At 37.3% G+C, this 26,713-nt stretch overlaps 1 protein-coding gene across 11 annotated transcripts in view; it reads left to right on the plus strand.

Moving 5' to 3' along the window:
* LOC134527901 (holocytochrome c-type synthase) overlaps positions 1 to 26,713 on the plus strand; it is a 52,424-nt gene that overhangs the window by 13,661 nt on the left and 12,050 nt on the right. For 6 of the 11 annotated variants that reach the window (XM_063360928.1, XM_063360926.1, XM_063360925.1 and 3 more), the window contains one exon: positions 22,667 to 22,729. In XM_063360928.1, the coding sequence (XP_063216998.1) occupies positions 22,667 to 22,729 (63 nt within the window). Of the gene's footprint in view, positions 1 to 22,454; positions 22,540 to 22,666; positions 22,730 to 26,713 lie in introns of all 11 variants that reach the window. The other 5 variants (XM_063360921.1, XM_063360920.1, XM_063360918.1 and 2 more) reach the window with 1 other exon arrangement.

The following is a 26,713-nucleotide window of genomic DNA, read 5'->3' on the forward strand; positions in this document are numbered from 1 at the left end:
ATTAATGTTTATGATGATTCGGTTTTCATAGGGTCCAATATACAACAATGGGTAAATATGTAGTATACGGATTAGCGCCAAAAAAAATCGTACAATTCTGAAATAACTTTTATTATATGCTCTTTTACGTCCTCTTTTCATAACCGCCTGCGGAGATAAGAAATTCCAATTACTTTTGGAGATATCGCCGTTATTATTTTGCAATACAAGACCTATGTAATCATTCGACCGACGCCATTTTATATTTTGTCGTGTGCGCGTGAATGCCTAAATAACAGAAATTTTCCATTAGGTAAGGTTAGTTACATTATAAATACTTCAAATTAAACGGAAATTAAAAATAATATCAATTTATTTTACTTGTATAGTTTTAAGTATTTATAATGTAACTGACCTGAACTAACAAAACGGGACAAAGGTAGATTAGGTCAGGTCAGCTACATTATAAATACTTTGAAACTGAACGGACATTAAAAATAATGAAATTAATTGTAATGATTGTTTAGTTTTAAAGTATTTATAATGTAGCTGACCTAACCTAACAAACCGGAACAAAGGATTAACAGTAGGAACGAACGTAATTTTTTAAGCATAAAAATTTGAAACGTTAAAAACTCACCTAAGTTGGTGGCGGGCTATTGGTTCATTTGAATATTGGCCTATCACAAACTATCACGTGACAACATTATCCAATAAAAAAAACAATTGATACTCGTAAACAAAAAACAATGATGAAAGCCATGTGAATGTGCAGGTATAGTGATTAAAATTTAAAAATTTGATATCTCCAAAAGTAATTGGAATTTCTTATCTCCGCAGGCTGTAATGAAAAGAGGACGTAAAACAGCGTATAATGTAAGTTATTTTAGATTTTTATAAATTTTTTTTACGATAGTTAAAATTTAAAAATTCGATATCTCCAAAATTAATTGGAATTTCTTATCTCCGCAAGCGGTTATGAAAAGAGGACGTAAAAGAGCATAAAATGAAAGTTATTTCAGATTTGTACGATTTTTTTGGGCGCTAATCCGTACACTACATATTTACCCAACAATGGCTAAGGTGGCATTTAATATTGACTGGCTCAAAGATGATACCTATTCGTCCTGGATACAAGAGTGTAAGGATGACCATCATTTTGCCTTCTGCGTTCCCTGTAAAAAGACTTTGATCTTGAGTAATATGGGAGTACAAGCACTGAAAAGTCACATGGCTGGAAGAAAACATAGCATTGCTATGGCGTCATGAACTTCTAATCCGAACATCCAATTTTATACTCAAAGTACAGTTACTGAGCCGTAGAAGGCCGATCAGAGTGTGACAAGGCACTTGGATGTTTCAACTAAAAATCCAGACAATAAATAATACAGTAAACTCTCGCAAATCCGTGGGTGTCGGGGATTTATGACCTTCGGATTTTTGAAAACTTCGGATTTTTGAAAAATTTTCATTAAAATACAAAAAAAAATTCTAAAAGATAAGATGGTAGTCAATGAACATGTAATACTACCACAGGACGTCATAATAAACAAGACACTTGAGAAGTTAACAGAATGGTACGTAAGCAATACCAGTATAGTCCATTCATAGTAAATGAAGCACCCGAGAAATTTTTTTTCCTGAAAATTTACAGCCTGGCCTGATTAAATTTAACACACCCATTTGTTCAAGTTGGTAGTAAATTGTGTAAAAAGTAATTTAAAGTCATCTTAAATTAAATTAATGGCACCCGAAGTCGCACTTTGATGTGAAAGAGCTAGGCGTAGCAATGTGGCGTGCGCTGAAACGGGAAGCCCCTTGATAAGGGGAAGTGAATTTAGGAGGGGCAGGAGAGAGAAGCGATACGTAGCTGGCAAGAGACTCAAGGCCACTCCCTCACAGACACACGGCCAGTCCAGTTAAACTAAAGAGAAACGGGAGAAATAAAAAAAAAATCATTAGTTAATTGTACACTAGAACCATCAAAAAATCTGAAATTTTGGCACAAAACAAAAATAATCGGGGAAAAAATGGTAAAACTCACAATAAAAGCTTATACAAAGCTATTATTTAACATGCAGCATATATTTTGTGTTGGTTTATAGTGCACTTACTAATGTTCGTATAAGAAGAGAAAAAAAATTGGACAGTCCGTTTAAAAACACGGCAGCAGTAGCTTGTGCGACGTAAGTGGGAGTGCGAGAATCTCGTCTAGACAGGCTGGCGGCTGCAAAGGCAGCGGATGCATGACGTCATACGGCTTACCTCTCCCTCCCAGACAACAAACCATCTCTCTCCCTCTCTCCAGCCCTCTAGCCATTTTCTGCGTGTGAAACTGTCAACATCCTTCCTCCCCTACTCCACACTGCATGCGACGAAAGCCAGGTTGTATAGTCCATTCCCGGTAAAATGAACATTTTTTTAAGGCCCCCCACGGCAGCCATTTACCGTTAATTTTTTGATACAATTTGTTTGTTAGTTACAGAACATTATTTCTGCTGGAAAATCTCTGAAACTTCAAAATTTCTTTAATGGAAAAATTTAGCAGGGCGGTTAGAGTATTTATTTTTACCGCAAATGAACTATACTCACCTTCCCTCCGGCCAGCATTCCCGGCGTGTGACGCATGACAACTACAGTCGTGTGCCGCGCACAGCTAGGAAACTTGTCACTGGCAACATGTTTCACACACTGACACACGGTGCCCAGAGCTTCAGGAAAACCTACGCGATTTCCAACCTACTCTAAATATCCGACTGGAGTCTGTTTACGAAAAGCATTTAAGAATTTGCTAATGCCCAACTGTTTTTTTTATATCGGATTAAGAGGAGTTAAAATGGCTAAAAGGCATGGTTTTGAAGTTTTAGGTGTAAAAAACCGTTAAAAAATTTCTTGAAAGCACCAGAGGAAAAGGCATTACACCTTTATCTTTATTTTCCCGCCATATAATGTTACGGTCACCGCTCAAATTTCACAGTTATCTGACGGGAACGAGATGACTGCGCGCCAGTTCAGAGCCTTTTACCGCGCTATAAATATCAGTGAGCGTCGCTCTTATCATCCACTGAGAATAGTGATACATACATCTAAACAGTAACGATCATGTCACTTCGGAAATACCCCGGATTTCTGAGAACTTCGGATTCTCGGGCCACGGACTGGCGAGAGTTTACTGTAATGAGAATCAAAGTACCGTATGTGAACATCCATTGTCGAAGGTGGCTTCTTCGAATTTGAATCCATTGTTGCTCAAGGACAGTACTACCATTGAATGTATATAACGTATAGAAGTCGCGAGGGGATACAATTTATTCTGCCGGTTTTGGAATCCAAACTGAGGTAGTTGGAAGCTCCCCCGCCAGACAGCTCTGCTTTCAAAAAGAAGGCAATCGTAGTTAATGTCTCCCACGCTAGAGCGCTATAGTATCACTTGTCTCAAGGTCACGCACGTATATTATCTCTCTCTCTCTCTCTCTCTCTCTCTCTCTCTCTCTCTCTCTCTCAATCTTTTGTATTTTGTTTCCGTTGCTGTGTGGAGGGCCAGCGCAGCGCAGCAGTGGTTATGCTCGTCAAAAAGATGCGTAAATATATTTAACACAAATGTATTTAGTTAAAAGAACCGAAAGCAAAAAATAATTTATTGAAATATTACACAAGTATTTAAAAACAGCCACATAAATCAGTAATTCATTGGTGTTTGATTCCAGATGGTGTAATAATTATTTATTTTTAATAATAATTGGTCCAATTGGATATAAAATAAATATTTTACTCACCAAACTAATTCAAGTACCTCAAAGAATCTACTTTAATATGAATTCAACCAAATGTATGCAAAGCGGAAATTATAAAATACTGGATATTGTTATATAAATGGTTGATCAGTTTAAAAATGTGCACGAACTTAGTCATACATTCATAAAAAATTGAAAACTTTAGTAAGCTATAACAACACAAGAAACTCGTTTTTATCAGGGGAAAAAATTGTATGTTAAAGAAATAACTAAACAGTAAACCTGTGCATACATATTATGTTTGCATACGTGCAGTGAATATTATTTTGCAGTGATAAATTAATATTTTATTAACATGGCTAGGTCTTAAAAAAGTTTGTAGAAAATTTAAAAAATATTTACTACCTATACTTTTCAGAAGTAAGGTTGGTTTGTAAATTCTCCTTCAGGAGCATTATACAACATAGTCCATTAAATTGCATTACAAGTCACATAAAAAAAATTTAAAAATGGGTGGAAGTAAAATAAAAAATACCACAAGCAAATGATTATATGTACTATTTTATCATCTTTATAATTTACAAATAATGAGACTCAGTAACTTAGAGTTAAGTTGGTGTATAAAACTCTTGCGAAAAACATTTCTCTTTATTCTAGAGCTGTTTGAAGAGTTTATTTACATGCGCAAAAACTTTCAATTGTGCCGTTAATTAGTAATTTCGACACGATATATTTTAAATTTTCATTATGATTTTTAAATTTTTGTGTGGGAATTTTATTTGCTCTACTAGAGTGTGATTTTAATTTGTTAGTCTGGTGTACTCCTCTGAGTTAAACTTTGTCTCAGTGCTCTGAAGCCCCTTTCCCATCGGCGTATCGGATATTTTGCTGGCCTAATCCCTGACTGGCAGACAGCTTACCATTTCCCCCGCCTTCAGTCACGCCTCAAGCCTGTAATATCATTTCTCTTCGTGACCCTAACTGCATAGGCAAGCCTGTAGCCTGCAGGCGACCAGTTCGCAGAGACGAGCTGAGATTGGCTTTTTTCATCACGTATTAGTGTTATGTTCGCTCCTCTGCAGCCACGACGGGACGTAGATTCCCAGCAGCGTTGCATTTTAACCTCACCCCCCCCCCCCCCTTCTCAGTTCCAAGTAAGACCAATGACCGGTCGTAACCCCCTGGGCAACAGTGACCGTTCTCAAGGTCTTCTCGCAAAAGCGAGTGCGCCAAAACTGATCACAAGCGCTTCCTAGCGACCAAGTCGCGAACTTCTCCGCTAGCTTACCCTCTAGGGCGCCAGAGAGCAGCACCTGCTTTCCCTTGAGTTATATGGACGCCGTGGGCGAGTCGATTGTTTTCAACTCAGACCCCTCCGACAGAGCTCTCTACTGTCGCCCAGTGATGCCAACTTCAAGACTCCTGCTAGAGTTTTTTCTCTCGCCCGCATTCGGGCAAGTTCGGAATCGTTCGGCGGCCCAGACCTCCCTCCCCCTGTAAGAGCCGGCGGGCACTTTTAATTACGAGACGCGGTTTGCCGCGACACAGATCTACTCGGGTCGCGTCTGCAGACAGATCTCCATCGAGTATCTGCAAATCGGCAAGACTTCATCCGACCGCTAACGACTATGTAGGCGCCTTGTATAAGGGATGCTATCCCTCAAGTCTATCCTAGTAGATTAGTCTGTCTGCATAGTTTAATTATTTGCCTTCAAAATTTTTTTTCTTTTAATCGTCATTATGAAGAAATCATCCGCGTCCTGCCGCGCAATTCGCGAGCTCCAGATCCTGGCTGACTCCACGACTGCAGCGTGCTGGGCAACTCCCCTGTTTTGACAGGGTCGATGACAGGGAGAGACTGATGCTCCCATCTCGTGGCCCCTACCCTTTCCTGTTCCGTGGGTCACATTAGAAGAAACATTTCTACTACCCGACGTGATCGTTTTGAAGACCCCGGGTGGTAATGTAAATTCAACATTTCCCCCTTACCTAGCTACGAACTATCTTAAGCGGATGACCAACCCACCAGCGACCAGTGTTTTCCTCAAGAGCATGTAGAACGAACAGAACTAATTATCAATGTAATCATCGGATCCATCCAATTTTGGGTGTGAAACTCATAATGCAAATGTTTATATTTCAAACTAAGAATGTAAATTGTTTTAAAAAAAATCGCGGGCCGGCCCATTTTCGTTTTTCTTTTGTTGATCTTTGAAAATTGTTAAAACCTTTTGTTTGTATGTAAAATAATGGAAACAAGATAATTCATAAGGGCAAATAAAACAGGGAAACTATAGATCAAGTTAATCGTGTATTTTTTTATTTATTAATTTTAACGATCCAGCAACTTCCTCCTTGCTTGTTACAGGAAGCTCCTAAATTTTGTTTGTTCCCCACCTCGTGTCGCCTCTGGTAAATCAATTTATTTAACTTATTTTTTTTATCCAGCTTGTTTCCAAGGCTCTTTTTAATTAATTCCAAATAATTCTATTTTGAGGCACGAGGGGTGTTACACAATGTAAAAAAAGCCACATAATCATCCTATCATAGTAGGTCGTACAATGAAATTAAAGACTTTGACATATGAATTATGTGAATCATTAAGAATTTGTGAAGCAATGAAAAAACTAACACATATTCATGAAGTGCAAGACAAGCTAATCATGTGTAAAATATTTTTGTTTATTTTACAGTAAAATATTCAGCGGCCAAAGACTTAAGCTGTCGCAATAAATGTAATTTAAAGCCACCTTAATTGAAACAGACTGTGGCTACATGAGGCCCAGTAATTTTGAGCGAAATTTTAATCATGCAAGTTCGCATGTACCACAGCTGTATTTACTTTATATTATATGTATATGCACAGTAAATTTCAATATCACTTAAAAAACAAAACAAAAAGAAAACAGAGTACAAAATAAATTTCAAAGAATTATTTCATTCTAAATTTCAGTATATAAAACTCTTCCATTTGCGTATAAAAATTTTGTAACCTTTACTTCCGTACATTCTTAACGATACGAAACGTGCACAATGCCATCTAATGACATTTAACAAAACTGTTATTTTATTGTCCCTAGTTATACGTTACTTATACGTTTTATACGTTAAGTGAAATAATCTCATTATTAAGTACTCTTTTTTAAAACATTAGCTAAAGTAAAATATTTTTCATTGTCGAGCTTTCCCAAACGACTTACACATGTGCAATCACTGACACGTATAGAGGGAGGTTAATAAATCAATGACTCATTAGAAAATGTACATGTTTGTTTCAGCATCTGTGAAATATGTAAAAATATGATCATGTAAAATGCTGAGGAATAATCAACTGTCATATGTCAGGACTGAGATTATTCGTCAGAAATTTTTGTTGAAAGCTTTCAAACTAGCAATAGTTCTAATGAAGGAATAGCCCAATCAAAATATGCTAAAATTTTGCTCGTACTCAATTTAAATCCTATATTTTTGTTACACTTTACACGTATTTAGTAGTGTCCAGGGGAATTAAAATCAAAAGTCCTGATGAATAGGAAGTGAGGTAGAGTCAGAAACTAGAAAGAATTATAAAAATAAAAAAGGCATTTGTTTTTGATTTTTAAAGAAATATCTCGTAAATGATTAACCCTAAAAGAAAATGTTTTTAATAAAAAATGTAAGAGCATTAAAAATCCTATAAAAGATTCTTTTCACTTTTTTCATATCTTCAATATTGTTTGAGATAGTCTCACTTAAAAAGTGAGTTTTTTTAAATTTTATCTCAAACCTTTTTCCTATAGCAACTGACCTATATATTTGTCAACCGTGCCTCTCGTATGCCAAAGGCTGTCACTTTACTTAACAAGACATGTTTAAGCTAGAGTCTATGATGACCCCAGAATTCAACATTTTTGCATATCAGGGTTACTTCTCAAAGAAAAGAACTGATAGCAGTGATAGCATTTGGTCAGACAGGCCACAGAACAGACTTAAATGCGTGACATGAAAATTGTTGGAAGCCTCACACGAGGACGAGTGTTCACTGATAATTTGTTGAGCGAGTGGACCTTGGGGATGACTGCAACTGCATCTGCTCATCATTGAAGAGTTATGTGGTATGTATTCATTTTATATCTTTGAACAACTTGATTTCTGACAATCTCGAAGAAGTAGGGATGCCACAGATTGATATAAGATCTCTGCTTAGCTAAATAATCACCCACCATTTCTTGGATTACAACAAATCATGTCTATAGCAACTGGACTATTAGGGAATGCCACAGTTACCTTTTTCAATGCTATAGTAATTGGCAAGCAATCAATACAGAGTAATGCTGGAAAAATTCTTATCAAGCATTGTGACGAAAAGATCAAGCTCTCCCTCTGGTGAATATTAGCTACACTATTACTTTAAATTGTGATAGCTCATTTACTTATCATTTGTTAGTTTTCCAGAGGATAACGATAAGTGAAGAAAAATAGGATGACTTGATCATGTATATGCAGTATGAGTTGCAGTGGCGTAGCGTGCCATCTCGGCGCCTGGGGCGGGAGACCCATTTTGCCGCCCCCATTCTATAGGTGCTTAATTAAAATTAAATTTCACATGCAATGAGGTACCTTTTATTGAAGTTAAAATAGGATGAGCGGTTTTACAAGCGGATTCTACGGGCCTTATGAGCAGTGAAGTCAGAAATAACTTTGTCAAAATCAATATTAGCAGCCAATTCTTGTTCAATCGACAATATAGCCAAGTTTGATAGTCTAGCGGAGCTCATAGTAGATCTGATGTAATTTTTTATTAGCTTCAACTTCGAAAAACTTCTCTCACAACTTGCAACACTAATCGCCAAAGTCAAATATATACGAATCAAGATGACTATATTTGGAACCGAAATTCCGAGATTCAGTTTTTGAATGAACTGGATGAGCTCCAGTGGTCCAAACCACTTATATCTTCCTCTGATTCAGAACAGGCAACAACAACAAACTGCTGAAGACGCTTCCGATCCATCTGAAACTCGTCCTTGTCGATGTCTTCTAATACATGGGAAAGATCACACTCGAACTTGCTGTCCAAAAGTTTCGCTGGCATCAAAAATCTGAACTTGTCCGATATTTCTTGAATTTGCTGGAATCGAGTCGTCATTTCTTGAATGATCTTGTCGAATGATGCGATAATCTCTCGACGGATTTCCTGTTCTTGAGACAAAGCTGCATCTTCAGAAGATTCATCGCCATGCATGCGTTTTTTCCTGCGAATTCTTCTCGTTTTGAGTTCGATTCCGAGTTTTTCGCAGAGAGTCTTAGCAAAGTCAATTGCTTTTTGCACGAAACGGTCTCTACTTTCCACTAAGAGGGTTTTCAAAGCGCAGAGTTTCTGAGCACACTTATCCACACTTGGTCCTCGTTGCTGTAGGTAAATCTGTGCGTCATCTACTTCAGGTAGCACTGCAGCCCAAAAGCCAAGAAAAGTTAGGAAGTTAAATGACTGCATGACTGTCAGGAGAAGACTGGCTCCCGATCTTGTTTCGGAAGTTTGAGATGAATCTGTTAATTGTTCCAGTACCTCAAGAACTACCTCAAACTTATTTTTAAGCATCTTGACAGCTACATGTCTAGCGCTCCAGCGCGTTTCAGTGACTCGTTTTACTGCTTGACCTATGACGGCAACCAAAGCGTTCCATCGAACAGTTGATGCGGAAAAGAAGGCAAACAGCTTCTCCAGAGTTCCAAAAAACGTCATGGAATCCACTGATTCAGAATCAGCGTGTACCCCAGCCAAGTTTAGTGAGTGGTTTGTGCATGCAACGAATATAGCTTTCGGATTCAGTGCTTTAATCCGGGCTTGAACTCCATTGTGGATCCCTGACATTGTGGCAGCATTGTCATAAGCCTGTCCTCTCAGATTCTGTATGTCCAGTCCGTCTGATGTTATCTTCGCGATTATATCATTGCTGAGATCTTCTGCATTTTTTCCTTTTGGTTCGTAGAAGTCAATGAAAGATTCTACCACGGCGAATTTTTCTCCTTCGATATGTACGTATCGCAGAACTTGGCTCATTTGGTCATTGTGGGAGATGTCTGGTGTACTGTCGAAGATTACGCAATAATATTTAGCTTCTTGAATACGACGGATGATGGTGGATCGAACTTGCTGTCCCAGTAAGTTTATAAATTCATTCTGGGTTTCTGTTGATAGATACGAAACTGAGACTCTTGCTCCCAGCTTTATCTTTGTCAGGTGTTCCATTAGAAGAGGGTCGTATTTAGCTAGGAGGTGCACTAACTCCAGAAAGTTCCCGCGATTGCCACTATCATCTCCTCGAATGTCTTCTTGATGTCCTCTGAAGGCCAGATTCTGTTTGGCTAAGAACTGGATAATATTCAGCAATCTGTACAGTACATCCCTCCACTTCTTCTCCTCACTTTCAAAAACTTCTTGTTGTTTCTGATCGATGGTTGCTTTACAGTTCAGGCGAACTTCCAACTCCTTCCATTTCAAGAAGCCGTGTTCATGGCCCAGGCTATTTTCATGGTCTCCTATTCTTGGCTTTAGCTTCCACCATTTGTTGAATCCTTCTTCAGATACGAAGTTAGAGCCGGAATTGCTAAATAGCTTGCAAGAAAAACAATACAAGGATTGCTACAAAGGCGAGTACACCATCCATGTTCGGAGAACCTTTTCGCCGTTAGATAATGGTTTGTAGAACCACTCTTTGGTTAGTTTTCGGGTACCGACTTTCGTTGAAGTCCCTGAGCGAACAACATCGGCAAATTTGGAATCGATGTGCTGTACTGAGTCAGATCCGCGACGTACTAGAAGCGTTCTTACTTCGTCGGTCATAGGAGAAGGCCAGCAACCTACATCGTCGAGATTCACATCTTTGATTTTGGCAGGAGCAGAAGGCACGATTTCAATTATGTCTTCTTTGACAACATTCACTTTTTCTGCAGGCTTATGACTAGATGCTTGAGGTACTTTTGATGAGTCGACTTCGTCTTGACCCTGCTCTGTGGTGGGACCAGAACTACTTCCAACTACGACGGCAGGTACGTCTTTTTCTTGTACCTGTAAAATAAGTTATGTATTCCCATGAATATTGGCCGGAGGACACGTTCGAATTTAAAATAAGTATTTTATCTATCACAAAACAAAAGTGGTTTTGGTGACGGCGCGGTTTGCCGGGCTTATAGGAAAATTTACAAAAAAAATTAATTTTGTATGGCAGCTACCTTTTTTTAGAGTTTCCCGGTAAAAACTAACTAAGCCATGTTATAGATGTTATTAAAAGATAAAATGACGAGAAATTTGAGAAAAATCGTTGGCGCCATTTTTGAGCTAAATGAAAAATTATGTTTTCTTTGTATGACAGGTACCATAAATAATCAAGTTATCCAAAAACAAAAAAAAATATTCCTAGACTACTACTAGATTTACAAAACATCCCCTATTGAAGTTTTATATTCAAGTAGCAGGAAAAAATTCAGTCGTAAACTTAAAAAGATGTACCTTAACTCAATGTAATTTATGTTAAGTAAGTAAGTGCCAGCCGTGCCACTGCCCCGATGACCCCTTTGACCCCTGGTGCGAAACTATAATTTGTGGATTTTTGGGATTTAAATTAACGGACTAATAAATCTGAAACTGGAATTTTACGTTCAGCATGTTTCACCCAATCCCTGCCAGACCTAGAAGAAAAAAGGCGTCGACCGTTAGAAAATGACTTAACTGAGAAGGGCTTGTAAACCCATAATTTGTAATTTGCTAAATTTTTGGTATATTTATTTGCATGTTAAGGTGTGTCAATTTTTTGCTATATTTCGCCTATGTTAATTGGTATTTACAGCGGTGATACGCCCGGTGCGTATCTATATTTGTATTTGTATTAATATGTTCTTATATATTTTTAATGCCTTTTTGGTAATTATATTTAATTTTCGGAGCTCCGAAGTATATGATCAAATTATAATATTTTGGAGGAATTGTTAAAGTAATTTTTTAGTATTATTATATAGCTATTTTTTTATAAGTAGTAATAGGGTATGTATTTTATGATGGATGCGCCGATTTGTGATGAAACGATTTTATGATATATATATATATATATATATATATTTATTTATTAAATTTTGTCATATAAATTTTGCGTCTTTTTAACTTGTTGCCTCCTCTCACTGTTCGCAACCTTATTAGTATTTTTTAAGCCTGCTATTAGTTTGGGTTTTAATATTTTTTTGGGTTTACCTGCGCTCGCGGTACGGGGCAATATAGGAGTTTTACTGTGTCCCGGTTTGCGGAAGTTGTTTGGTTTTCCCTGGGTTAAGGTCAAACTTTACAGTACAATGCGTAGTACTAAATTCAATGAGTGCGAAAGAGAAGCATCGACACGGGCCGACGCGTGAAACAAAAGATTTTGTATGAGTAATTAACATAATGAGTGCCGCTCAACTCGGCTCGCGCGCGCCGGGCGGCGCGGCGTGATGCGATGTTGCCGTTCGTATGTAAACAAACAAACGTTATAAAGAGCTCTGTCAGTGATTTCGCAGTTTTTCTTTTAAATAAATATTAAAAAATAGTTGGTGCGCAAAATTTTAGATAAAAATGTAACATTATAGTGTGTCTGACACATGTAATGAATGAATCATAGATCAGATCTCAACCCGCTTCACCGGCGACCCGCCCCCGCGGGCTGCCGCCCGGGGCGGGCCGCCCCCTCCGCCCCACCCACGCTACGCCACTGATGAGTTGGCTCCATTTCATTTAGTTCTCTTTGACGAAGCTGGGATACGCAAAACCAAGAAAGCAACCCTGTACATGTTTTAGGTGACAAGGGATAATTTGGACTTGGAGAACGCTGACTTTGTTCTTAATGGTGGATTCTTACTACACAGTCATATAGCCGACAAGTGGTACTGATTCATCCATTTGCCCAAAATATGTCAATTACATTATAATTTCCTATTTATCATGACTGTTGATGTGACATTCCGTGCAGACCACTGAACAATTGTAACACAAAATCATAAACATAGGATTGAATTTGAGCACATAATATATTTTGACTGGGCTAGAAGTCTATAACACCTCGTGTTTAAATGAGTACCTACTTTTTAGAATCTCAATATAAGTGTCTTCCATATTAATGTTTTTGCTGGATACATAAAATATTTTGGAATTTAGATTGTTCATAACTTAGGTAATAACAGTATTTTAAACAGTTTTATCTACTTAAAAAAAGTACTGAGGTGGTTGTGTGGACCGATTTGTACCATGTTTTTGTTTTTATTTTTGTATAAAACTAAAGTTCGAACTTATGTTTTTTCTTACACTAATCCACTTACAAAGTATGTTCTCTGGTAAATAAACGCAAAATTTTCCACATGACTTTTTTGACAGCGATCATTAAGCTACTAACATCTTAATATTGTAAAGTAATAAACAAAAAAATACTAATGCATTTTATGTGAAACAGGCGACGTGGATAATACTTGGCTAAAACTTTGCGTTTATTAAAATTTACATAGAAAATTAACTAGCGTTCACTCGGTGTTAGTCAAAATAATGAAATTTAAAATATGTGGTTGTTGTAATCTCATTCATATTAATTAATTAGGACTTTCCTCGCATAATCGCATCAGCTTTTATTTTACACAGTATCTAACTGATAAAATAATGTAAAAAAATTGGCAAGTTATAATTCACAACTTCCCTGTCCTTATTTTTAACTGGAAAACGTAAAAATGATGTGCCTCGTGAACTGATCCTCGTATTCTGATCCTCGCATTCTGACAACCCGTGTACGCAAATTTCTTACCCTTCAGAATGTTTGACATTATAAAATTATCAATGCGAAATGAAGTTAAAATTAGTAGGTATTAAACTTTTAAATTAAAAATAATATTTTAAACTCAACACTGACTGTAGGCCTGATACAAAGTTCTTAGGAGCTAATTTTCACGTTACTAGGGTACACAATCCCTCCATACAGTGATCCCAGTAACTGTCTTCTCCCGGGGTTTCATGGCACTCGAAGGCAGTGGTAAGGAATACTTATCATCAAGATCGCCGAACGGTGCTGATACCAGCTTCCCGTGTATGAGAGGGTGACTGGCTGGTTAACGCAATACGTCCTAAGACGGCTAGGGGCGTGCACTGTCGATACCCAGCGATTGAAGCGATCGCTGCGATGGAGCTTCCTACTACAACAATTCTTCTGCGAAACCAGCCAGAAAATTTAACCTGGGCTCGCGACTTCTATACATTATATATATTCAATGGTACTACCACAGCTGAAATACTCTGGGCCCTAAATACTGTAAAAAACCATTTTTCGATGTCGGCGGCTGGATAATCTACTTTGCTATTTCACAAAATGTTTCCTGACAGAAAAATTGCACAAAAAATAAACTTCAGCGTAACAAATTAACATATATCATCATATATGGACTGGGACCGTTGTATCGAGAAAATGTTGTGAGCAAAATGGCAGAAAGCGAATACTTCGCAGTATTCTATGAATCATTGAATAAAGTTTCCCAAGATGAAAAAATGGATTTGATCGTTTGTCATTGGTGCAATATAAAAATGACTGCAGTATGTCGGTATTTGGGATCAGCATTTCTTGGCAGTACGAGAACTACGGACCTTCTTGCCGCTTTTAAACAAGAATTAGCTGTACTTAATCTCAAAAAATGATTCAAGTATCGATTGATGGTCCCAATGTGAATCTTCTGTTTTTAAGCAATTTGAAAAAAGATTTACGTCTCCTAACGATCCGCAGCTGTTGGAGATGGGAAGTTGTGGTGTTCACACTTTGCATAATGCATTTAAAGTTGGCATTCAATCAAGTGGATGGAAAATAATTGATTTTCTCAGAGCAGCATACAATATATTCAAGAATGTACCAGCACGTCGGGCGTACTACATTCGGTCTGCGAAATCTCGCGAGTTTCCGAAGAAGTTCTGCATCGTTCTTTGGCTTGAAAATGTTGGAGTCATTCAACATGCTTAAAACATATTGCCCAATTTGGCAGAATATAGAAAAGGAGTCCACGACGAAAAAGAGCCAAAATCGGATTTGTATGCTACAGTTGTTCGTAATCTAGACAGCAACATTATCGGCGCGAAATTAGCGTTTTTCGAATCGCTTGCTGCTGAGGTTGAACCTTAACTGGCTTTATATCAGAAAGACCAGTCCATGGTGCCTTTCTTATACACGGATATGACCAACCTTTTAAGGATAATTATGGGCAATTTCGTCAAACGAGAGATCCTTGACAAAGAGACAATCACAAAAATCGATATTTTCGATAAGGAGAATTTAATTGACATCAATGGATTGATCTTGGTTACGCTACTCGAGATGCGATAGGAAAGTCGAAGAACCTGTCTCAAAAGGATATATTGCTGTTCAGGAGTGACTGCTTGATAATTTTGCAAAAGATGACATCCAAGATTTTGGAAAAAATCACCTGTCAAGTACAAAATTGTAAAGGCTTTGACATTTTGCGATCCACAAATTATCATACAGTCGGAGACAGTTTCCTTTCAACGTTTGAAAATGGCTCTCAAAAATTTTGTTCATCTGAAACAATTGGATGGCCGAACTTCAGACAAAATCGAACGAGATTTTCTAGAATTGTGCTCCAACGTTGCTTTAAAGGATAACTTGGAAACATTTTCAAGAAAAGAAAACAGATTAGATTCTTTTTGGATGGAAATGATATAGACGTTCAGCGGATCTGACGAATTAAATTTTTTTTTACAATGAATCTTCATATTGTTTTATGGCAACGCAAACGTTGAACGAGGTTTCTCCATCAAAAAAGAATGTCTAATTGAAAACTAAAGTCAAAGTACATTGATTGCCCTTAAAACATGTATGGGACGAGCTCAATAGTGTCGGAAGTGTCGAAAATATCAGCGTAAATAAAAAAATGATTCACGCAGCGAGCAATGCACAATTACGTTACATGAAACATCTCGAGGAACAAAAAAAGAAAGACAAAGATGGGTTAAAAATTGCAGAAAACAGGGAGAGATCACGAGATTTAATCAAAGAGTTGAATGAAAAAAAGAGGAAGCTGGCGATCGAATACCAGAAAGGTCTCGATAGTCTTCATGAGCAACTGAGTGCAGTTCATCAAAAGTAGAGGGCCAGACTGTAAAACTTCAAAGAATTCTGACAATTCCGAAATTTGTTGTTTATAGCTCTATATATGCAGTAATGTAATTGATTAAACTAAATTACATTTCATAGAAATGTTGATCTCATCTTCAAATATTTTACTGTCATATTTTAAAATGTGTTAAATTTGTTTGTAATATCCCAAAGTTGCCCAATTTCTGATTTTTGGTATTCAACTTAAAGATAAATATATTTTATGAAAAACAGTGTTTTTTTATTTAACCCTAATCTCCCTGGAATATTTGTAAAATCTGTGTGGAAAACCTGGAAAAGTCAGGGAATTACCTTCTGTTGCCCAGCAATGACTCTAATTTCAGACTGTTTGAACTTTGACAAAAGTGTGCAAAAGAAAGCAAAAAAAAAAAAAAAGCAACACTACCACGTGACCTAGCAGTGTCATTTTCTCTTGTTACTTTTGCATGAGCGGCAGTTCTGTGCCAAAATAACACAGCTGTCACAACAAACTGTTTTATTTATATCAATATTGATAGATAAATAATTAAATATTATTTATTGTTTTCTTATGTTCTGTGTAGTATACGTGTCTCCCTCTAGGAGGAATTGATATGTGCTTTATCACAACAATGTAAATTGATACTAATTAAATTAAGAACTCTTAAAAAAGTGAGTGATGCCATTATAAGGCAAGCATGTAGAAGTTTGGTGCTAATAATAATCAGTGTATTATTTAGAAATTTTAATACATCCATTACACAAGGATGAATTATGGTTTCTACATGATATGACTAAGTCATTTGGTTAAGGCATTAAGTTTTATCTGCGACCATTGTCTATGCTTGTATTGATGAATATAATTGATTCCAATTTTAGAATCTTGATTGCATAGGCAGTTAAGTATAGTTGCAGGCCAGGACTGCCTAAGTATGTTGCTTTCACCAATAATATTAAAAAAATTAAATTATTTCAATAAAAATTACAACATAAATAAAGTCAGGACCTAGTACAGAATAGTTTAAATATTTTATATATTTTATAACAGAACAATTTAATTTAAATTCATTTGTTTCCATTTGATTGTAGTATTTTCATTATGCTTAACATGACCTCTTTCTAACCAAATAAAAGTTAATAGTACCTATAAAGTTGTGTCTCAATTTTATAATAATTATTATGATTATTATCAATTTTTATAATTGTTGTAACAACATGAAGCACAACAGTAATAATTAACTATTATACTTATTTTCACTCTGTACTATATATAAATATTATGACATCCCAAAGCAGGGTAGTAAAGCTCTTCTCGTAGCAGTACAATAACACATATTCTAAATTAATTTTTTGAGAAAATGATCCAGTGTTGTCTGCTTAGAGTTCTTCTTGGTTTGCTGAATTATGAAATTTTCAGTGTGCCAGACACTATTCCAGATATTGTCTGGCACATTTTCAGTTCCTTGAATGAAGTTCTGCAGACTTTCCATATGCACTAAGGCCAGTGGCGGTTATTGCATTAGAGCACACTCGCACGTAAACCCCCTCGCCGCATTTAAATAGGCGCCTACTGTAATACTTAAATGTCATACACATCGAATAATAAATAAATGCAACCCATTTGGTCTTATAACCATTAGCAATATTTTCTAAACCCGCCGCTATAGAGTAAGCGCAGCTTGCCGCTGCTTTGCTTGCTGGGATCGCAAGTGCGATGGTGGCTAGGCGGGCGACGGCGCGCCGCTTGGCTTGAAGTGACGTGGTGGGGGTAGCTCCCCATAATCCAGCCTAGGAGCACAGTCCAGTCGCGCGCAACACTATCCTGTGCGCGGCGTGACATTTCTTGTCCTGTTTCTCCCATTTTTGCTTGCTCTTCGAGAATGATGACAGCGCTGTTTGTCACGTGTTATTGTTCTACTTTAGTGCATTTAGTGCGATGTTTAAATAGTTTGTTTTAACTACTAAGTTAAGTTACTCGTTATGGCCTTGAGTAAGTTAACAGTCTCGGACATAAAAACACTGATGTTCTCTTATTTATCATTGGAAAGGAAAATCGAAATAAAAAAAGCAGGCGACTAAGTCAAAAAATAGGGAGTTCAGGAGAGAATTTAAGCAGGACATTTATGAGAAAAACTCGTGGATCTGTGGATGCGAAGAAACCAACCGGTCCTATTGATTTCCCTGCCTGCTCTTCGCGAAAGGAAGTGGTGAATCTAGTTGGGTAAATTTTGGCGTCTCAGATTTGTCTCACTTAAGTCAAAAAATAAAGAAGCATGAGAGTGCAGAAACACATTTGAATTCCATCCTGGAGTTTCATCTTTTGGGGAAATTAGACATTCGCCAACAACTTGATTGTGCCTACCGTTTGAACATTAAACAACATAACGAGCAAGTTACAAAAAATCATTATGTCTTGTCTAAAATTATAGATTGTAAAAACTTTTGCGGGGTGCTTGAACTCGCGCTGCGAGGTCACGACGAGACACAAGAATCTGCTAATCCTGGAATTTTTAGAGGGTTATTTAATTTTTCAGCTGAGTTAGAGAAATCTTTGAAAGACCACCTTGCAAATGCAACTGTTTTCAAAGGAACTTGTAAAGAAATCCAAAACGATTTGCTAGATTGTATGCTTAAAGTCTGCCAAGAATACATCAAAAAAGAAATTTCATGTGCAAGTTTTGTTTCAGTGATTGCAGACGAAACGACAGACATATCATCTTTATTCCAATTGGGTATAGTTTTTTGCTATGTGTCACCTAACGGGCAAGCAGTAGAACGATTCTGGCAGTTTGTAAATCCTCCAGGACATGATGCTGCGTCAATCGCAGAATGTATTCGCATTGTTTTGGAAAGTATTGTTGATAATCCCGAGAAATTGATATCTCAGAGTTATGATAGGGCTAGTGTAATGAGTGGATATCACAATGGTGTTCAGGCCATTATTCAACAAAATTATATACATATATGCACATTACGTGCATTGTTATGCACATCAGTTGAATTTAATGGTGGCACAATCTACAAGCCAAAACCAACAAGTCCGTGTATTCTTTTCCAATTTGAGTGATATAACTAACTTCTTTAGCCACTCACTACAGAGAATTGATGTTCTTGATGGCTTTGTTTGCAGGAGAATTCCTCGTGCTTCTTCTACAAGATGGATTTTTAAGAGTCGTACTGTTAACACGGTGTACGAGTACAGAAAACAACTGACTGAATGCATGAACGAAATTGAGTCGTCATGCAAGCAGTCAACAACAATCAACCAGTCGGGAGCTATTAGGCACATGTTTAATGATCCAGTGTTTGTATTTTGGCTGACAGTTTTTCACAATATAATGCCGCACGTAGACATTTTGTTTAATCAGCTACAAAAAAAGAGCATCGATGCCGATAAAGTCAGGAAACATGTTGACAGTTTTCGACTTTCATTTGATAAAGAAAGAGACAATATGGATAAAGTGAGAATGCGAACTGAAATGTCGGTGCCAGAGCAGCATTCTAAAAAAAAGAAGTGGAAGATGTTCATGTAAATAGAACTGTTGCAGCCAAGGAAGTATGTGATGTGATTACTAATCAAGTAAAGGAGAGGTTTTCTTTTAGAACATAATATTCTGCAATATGCCTTTTTGATTCCGAAAACTTCCAGGAATATGATAAGCAATTTCCTGTTCATCTTCTTGAACAAACAACCAAAACGTATCCTTTCTTAGTTAAGGCTCGTTTGAAAACTGAGCTAGCAGTAATTTACAAGCGACACGACTTCCGAGATATGGATGGATCAGCTAGTTTCTGCAGTATGTCCTTGAAAACAATTTACAGACCACGTTTACGGAAACACACAAATTGTTACTTATTATTTCAACTGTTCCGATGACTGTAGCTGAAGCTGAATGATGTTTCTCAACCCTGAAGAGTATAAAAACATTTTTAAGAAGTACAATGTGTGAAGACAGACTCAGTGCGTTAGCCATGCTTTCAATAGAAATAGACATGATAAAAAAAAAAAATTTTTAATGACATGATCATTGAATTATTTTCTTCTAAAAAACATAGAAGGATAGATATAATTATATAAGAACTGCACTTAAGCATTTCAATTTCAATAATATTCTAAATAATATCCTCACATTTAGTTTTCCTATGGTGTTAAAACCAGAGTTCGTAAATTGTTCAACTTCATTTTTAGGCTAAATGAATTGTTCAGCTCATTTTACAGTGAATTGTTCAGATTCGTTTCAAGTTAAGATGTATATAGTGATGCTCAAAGAAAGTTCTGTAAAAGAAAAAGATTAAAAATTAAATTAAATTAAATTTTTGAATACCATATGTTTATATTACTATTGTACGACTGTAATTATATTTTAATGCTTAAGGAAAGTAAGTTCAAAGGAAAAGTATAAACTACCGGTACTTCAAATTTTGTAAGTCAATGCTGTATTTAAATATTGTAAATGTAATGCTGTTGTAAATACAATATACCTATCTATTTATATATAATTACCAACAAAACAATGGATAAAATGATAGACCTTATTTAAAATTGGTCACATCAATAACACTCTTGCTAGCAAACTGTATCAGAATTGTGTGTACTTTACATTTTATGGTAATCATTTGTATTTATTTTAAAAAGACTTCACACTGCATAATTTAACATTTGCTATTATTATCAGTGTGAGCGGCATATCCGGTGGCTATTTTGGAGGTAAAAACTTCACTTTCGCCCCACAATAAGTTCGAAAAAATTGTTGGTATTTATGTGATTTAAAATGCCAAAAAAGCACCATTTTACACCTTAAAATCCAATTTGTTTCCAGGGGGAGGCCCCCGGACCCCCCGCTTCAAAAGGGAGGGGGGGGGGGGGGCGTCGGTGTTTCTCTATATAAAGAGCCCAATGCTGTGAACCCCCATTTTCAAAAGGCACCAGCCGCCACTGACTAAGGCATCAGAACAGGTTGGATTTGGTGGTGCTCTTGCCTCACTTTCCTAATCCTCTTCATCTTTGTCGTCGCCTTCTACTGCATCCACGTCATTGTTGCTGCTGCGTGCTATCACTTTAGCACTCTTGAGACTCACAAGACGGGACGTCACTGACAGCTTCAACATAGTCATCAAAAATACGCGTGATTTTTAGTTTGTCTTGCAAACTTTTCCATGCATTATTGCATACACCCGCATCGTCAACATCACCCTCAACACCATCAACACCCTCATCACCCTCATCAGTTGAGGCTACAATGTCACCTCCAAAGCCTGCCTTCTTGAAGCAGTTGGCAATTATGGTTGGGTCCAACGAATCCCAAGAAGCCACAAGGAAATGCAGTCCATCTAATATAGTCACTTTGTATGGTGGAGAGTTGGGCTTTTGCGTGATTCATTTTTGTGATTAGTCTGCATACCAGTCTCTTGCGGTAATGCTGTTTTAGTTTGATCACACCTTGATCCATGGGTTGCAGCACTGATGTGGAATTAGCAGAGATAAACTGTTAAGTCATCCATGCTGTTTTTTTATTTGTTTACCTACAAGGTAAAGTTTTCACATTCTTAAAAGCATCATGGATTTTTGGCCTTCCCAATTACAAAAAGTGGAAGCTTCTCGGACCCATCCATGTTGGCCTCCTCAAGAACAGTCAGCCTCTCCTTGTTTTGCCAAATCTAGGTCGTAACATTTGAAAACATGCCCTAAAGAGAATTTATATGTCGAACAATTACGTATTTTTGTTAATTAAAGAAGAAAAATGTAATTTCTTAAAGAATAATGCATTTCAATGCATTTGGACCGATTGAGGTAATATCCCGGAAGGGATGCGTTACCTGTTCGGGACAAACAGGTTGAAGGAGGGGTCAGTGTTATATGCGTGATAGGAGGCAAAGCCACGACGCGTACCAGGTACCTCAGCGAGCCTTCCAGCGACTCTGGCCAGTGGCCCCGCACAGGCACTGACGTCACTATGCCATGCAAGCCTGGCTGATTACAAGGGTCTGGCTAACCATCCCCCTCCGCTCCCCGCTCACCGTCCCTCCTCTGACTATTGTCATTGACACTGTAAGGGGCCTGGGAATTCTGCGGATTTCCTGAGGCTGCCACGCGGAGCAAATAAACGCCGCCTTTCTGGACTTTTTGGGCGTCAGGTCGGCCCAGGATGACACGACACGTCACAGCTGCTCTCGTCCCTTCGAGAAGGACGCCATGAGGATATAAGTGACGATGTTTTTAAGTGCGAGTGATTGGTGATAATACATTTTTAAGTATAATCCTTTATTAGTAATGTAAATATTATTAATTAATAAAATGGTAATAAAACTTAATTGGACTATCCCTTACGAATCCAGTTCTCCCCACATTAGTTCGTAACAATTTATTAAACAACTCACTATGCATAATATTTTATCATCCATATATATTATAAAATGTAAGATTTATCTTAATTGTTATGTGGTTTTTCTGTTATACATTAAGCATTATAAGCACTTGTATTTGTAAATATTTGTCTGCTTTTTGTATTACCATCTTAGTTATTTAAGAGTTTGTGTTGTCTGTTATAGTCCCTGCAAGTATGTGGTAATGGATGTTTGTTTATGTCGACTATTTGCGGGTTGTGCCTACCTGTTGCAGTGCCTGCCTGCTCTTAGTGCCTGCCGGAAGCAGTGCTCACGTTCTTGCAATGACTACATTGTCCTATGAAGCCTCCCAACTGTTGGTGGGCATGTGATAAAAATAAATTAATAAATATTGATTAGAAACAGGCCTTTTTTATTTACTTTAACAAAGATTTGGGTTAAGATTGTGGAAGATGGGTATGAAGTATGCATTTTGAATTGTTGCAGACTGTCGGGGAATCTTCATGTCCAGTATCACAAGCAGAAAATGATATTAACCCACTGAACATGGTGAGTAATGTATGCTGACTTGTCTACTTCTCACATTGTCTACAACACCCAAATGGCTTTATGAAAACAATATAAACTAATCCCCAGAAATGTTCCAAGATACCTATTGATAAAAGTAATATAGGATGATATTAAATTGATAACCATGGCCTTTAACTGTCTAAATCAAATGTTTACTATGAATTCACAAAAATAAATAAGGTCTTGTACTTTTAATTAGTAGAATAAATGCTGATAGAAGTCAAGGCCTGGAGTTCTTAAATGCTACACAGTGAGTGTGTTATCTAATGACTTTCGGTTTTTTTAAGTACAATCTCTGAAGATAACCCTAAGGGAATGTGGAAAATAAATACCTGAACAAGTTAAGCTTAATAATATAGCTATATAACTTTAGGTTTGGTGTTAGGGACCTTTGTGTACATTTAATTTAAGAATTTCTCAAATAACTTACATTGATAATTGTAGGTTGCAATTGAATACAAAACGTTAACTCAAAGAAGTGGTTTGTTTTGATACTACATTAATTAAATAAATTTATCACTCACTTATTAATCTGAATATTAATATAAAACACATTTTCTTTAAATTATGTCAAGTTTGTTAATGTTTCTTTCGACATCTTGCAAATTAAATAATAAATTAATTCTCAAGGTGTAGTTCATGCTTACTTTATGATGTACTATATTGCCATTTGTTATTTGAAAAGAAAAGTCAGCATGAAAATATGGTCAAATCATAATGAATTTATTATCAAATGTATATGAATTCTTATAAAATGTCAGTCGTGGCCAGGTGTTTGTTGCCAACATACGTTTGTGCTTTAGTGCACTATTAATTTACGATATTCAAGTGTTTTAAGTGTTTATCACATTTCTGCGTCTGTAGTGTAGGACAATATTAATTATTAATTCGTCTCTTACTGACCGACTTAAATTGTTGTGGTTTTAATGCCTCATGGTGATAATGAAATTACTTTAGATTTCCACATGACATCTCCATGAATATCTACAAACTATTTCTTAAGGAAGTAGTAAAATCAAAGGAAGTTAATTGAGTATAAATAAAGAAATGATTTTATTCAAATTGTAAAAACATTATGCCTAAAAGTAGATGATCTAAAAAGTTAGACACAGGTTCTCAAGACACTGTTTTTGACTCCAGATTGGAAGCATCAGATATAAAGCAATAACTAAACCTAATCAAACAAAATCTGGGTATGAAACATTATTCTGAAAATAGTGTACAGTCAGATGTTCAAACAATCTTCAAGCAACAAAAAGTAAAATGCTGGACAACTCCAGGTGACAGATGGTCGACTAGTGGCCTACACGTGACACAGTGAGAGTCACGTGATGTCATCAATAGTAAAACCAAACAGTTTCGATGAGCAAGCCTTCACATTGGTGCAAAACACTCCCATAAATCATAAACAACAAACAGCAACCAGAATCCATGACGACCAATAACGAACTCAAGAAAACCCCTATCAAGTAAGTACGTATCCAGAACATTTCTACGTAAAAACAGTAGCCAAACCAGTGTTAAAAAAAATGAAAGCCCTCATTTGAACACATTTTGATTCATCCATCCAAGAACAGGAAATTGTAAATTACATCATACATGAACTTGTCACACTTTTAATTGGCCTGGCTAGGCAATTGTAACGCCCCTCGTGCCTCAAAATGAAATTATTTTATTTTGATTAAAAAAGGCCTTGGAAACTTGCTGGGTAAGAATAATAAGAAAAATAAAGTTATTGACCAGAGGTGGCACGAGGTGGAGAACAAGACAATTTGGAACTCCCTGACACAAGCAACTGGGGAGCTGGTGGATCGTTTAAGGGAAGAAGGTATATCATCAATAAATTAACACTACACAAGTAGCTTGGTCTATAGGTTCCCTGTTTTATTTAAAAATGTAAATAATGAATTCTGTTTTCCATTTGACTTGGCATTTGTAAGTTTCCCATTTAATGATACTAACAATATATTTAAGTTTTTCGAGAATGGGCCGGCCCGATATTATTATAACAACACATACTCAACTTTAACAACAAACAATTACATAAACAAAAATTTATAAGTATCACACCAAAATTTTATTCGTCCAATGATTACATCGATAATTAGTTATATTCATTCTACATGTTCTTGAGGAAAGCACTGTTCGCTGGTAGGCTATTCATTCGATTAATGTAGTTCGTAGCTAGAAAAGGGGGGGGGGGGGGTGTTGATTTTACATTACCACCCGGGTCTTCAAAAGATAATGTCGGATCGCGGAAACATCTCTTCTAACGTGACCCGCAGTGGAGGTGCAGGACCACGAGCTGGGAGCAATTTGTCTCTCCAGCACTTCGACCCTGTCTGAAACCCAAGTCAAATTCAAAACGAATTAGACCTGCTTCCAGACAGTCATACACCGTCGGCGCAAAAGGCCAACAAACGGGAATGTGGGGGAAAAGGCCGGATTACTCACCAAACAGGGTGTAGAGTACGGAGCTCACTAGGTGTCTCGTGCCATCAGGATGCCGCGGACCGAGAAGTCGCGGATGCGCGAATAAAACCAAAAATTTAGAAAAAAAAAATAAAAAAATACTAAAACTTTAAAATTAGAGACATGACTTGAACTAATTACTTCTACTGACCAACTACTGAAAAAATGGGATCACATCCCTTAGAGCAACTGACTACATCTCTTCTGCACACGAATTCGCAATTCCCGCAAAAAGCCTCCTAGCGCAGAGGACGCCGAGAATACGTGGTCAGTAGCCGAGGTCAGAGGACTGAGTGCCGCAATGGCGGACAAAGCTCCTAATTAAATCGGGCGGTGAGGCCCTAGGTCAAAGGAGGGGGAAGGTTCGGTTCTAGGCCGAAAATTTCCGAAGGTGCCCGAGTGGTTGTACGCACGACTTCAGTAGTTCGCGCCAAAGAGCGACTGCTGCGGTCTCTACCGGCAGGTACAGGAAGCAACAAACAATCGACTTCTACAGGTCGCGAGGAAGAAGCATAGGCCCATAAGGCGTAGCGCTGCGCTCTGGCGGCGTAAAGGGGAACTAACGGAGGTGGTGAACTGACTCGCTGCCAGGTGTCACGAGCGTAGTCTCAGCTCGCTGGCCACCATGGGTGAAGTTGCTTTTTTCTGCCGCTAGGTGTCGCGGAGGTCTCTTTAGGACCAGGGAGAAGGTCCTTGAAATAGGCCATCGTCTTGGCTAAGTTCATGTCAGGTCACTGCTCCTGGATTTCTCAGAACTAAGGGGGAAGGGTGGGGGAAACAAAAGGCGCAACGAAGCTGGGAACAACCGTCCATGGGATACCCGTTCGTGACAAGACTTACTACTCTCAGCAGGTCTCTGAGAAGTAGCAGCTTGCAGCCCAGAAGCTGCTCTATGCAGTTTTGGTCATGAAGAGAAATAATATTACAAACTCGGGACATGACTGCAGGCGAGAGAAATTTTAAGCTGGTTGCCAGCCAAGTATTAGATCTGCAAAATATCAGATACGTCTCTGGGAAAGGTGCTTCAGACTACTGGCACAAAGTTTAACTTAGGGGAGTACACCAGCCTAACAAAGTGTAAATCGCCCTTTAGTAACCAAATTATAGAGCAAATAAAATTTCCAAACATAATTTAAAATTATAATAAAATTAGAAGAAAAAAAGTGTTGAAATTCCTAATTTACGGAACACAATTCAAAATGGTGACGATTCATAACACACTTGAAGATTTTTACTGTTGATATGCAGTAAAATGTTTTACTGAATTTCTTAAGTTATTAATTGAGTATTGTTTTTTGTCAATTGGTTTTTAAAAAAAAGATATTTGTTGCATGTCCTTTGAAATTTATTCTTATTACCAACACTTGAACAAATAGATACCCTTATATAGTCCAAAACAATTGCAGCACATACAAATACATTTACTTCATTTTTATGAGAAGTTACCAATTTTTTTTATGATGATGAACAATTAAACGTGCCGTAAAATTC

This window comes from Bacillus rossius, chromosome 1 (genome assembly GCF_032445375.1).
Source record: "Bacillus rossius redtenbacheri isolate Brsri chromosome 1, Brsri_v3, whole genome shotgun sequence".
Taxonomy (NCBI): Eukaryota; Metazoa; Arthropoda; class Insecta; order Phasmatodea; family Bacillidae; genus Bacillus; species Bacillus rossius.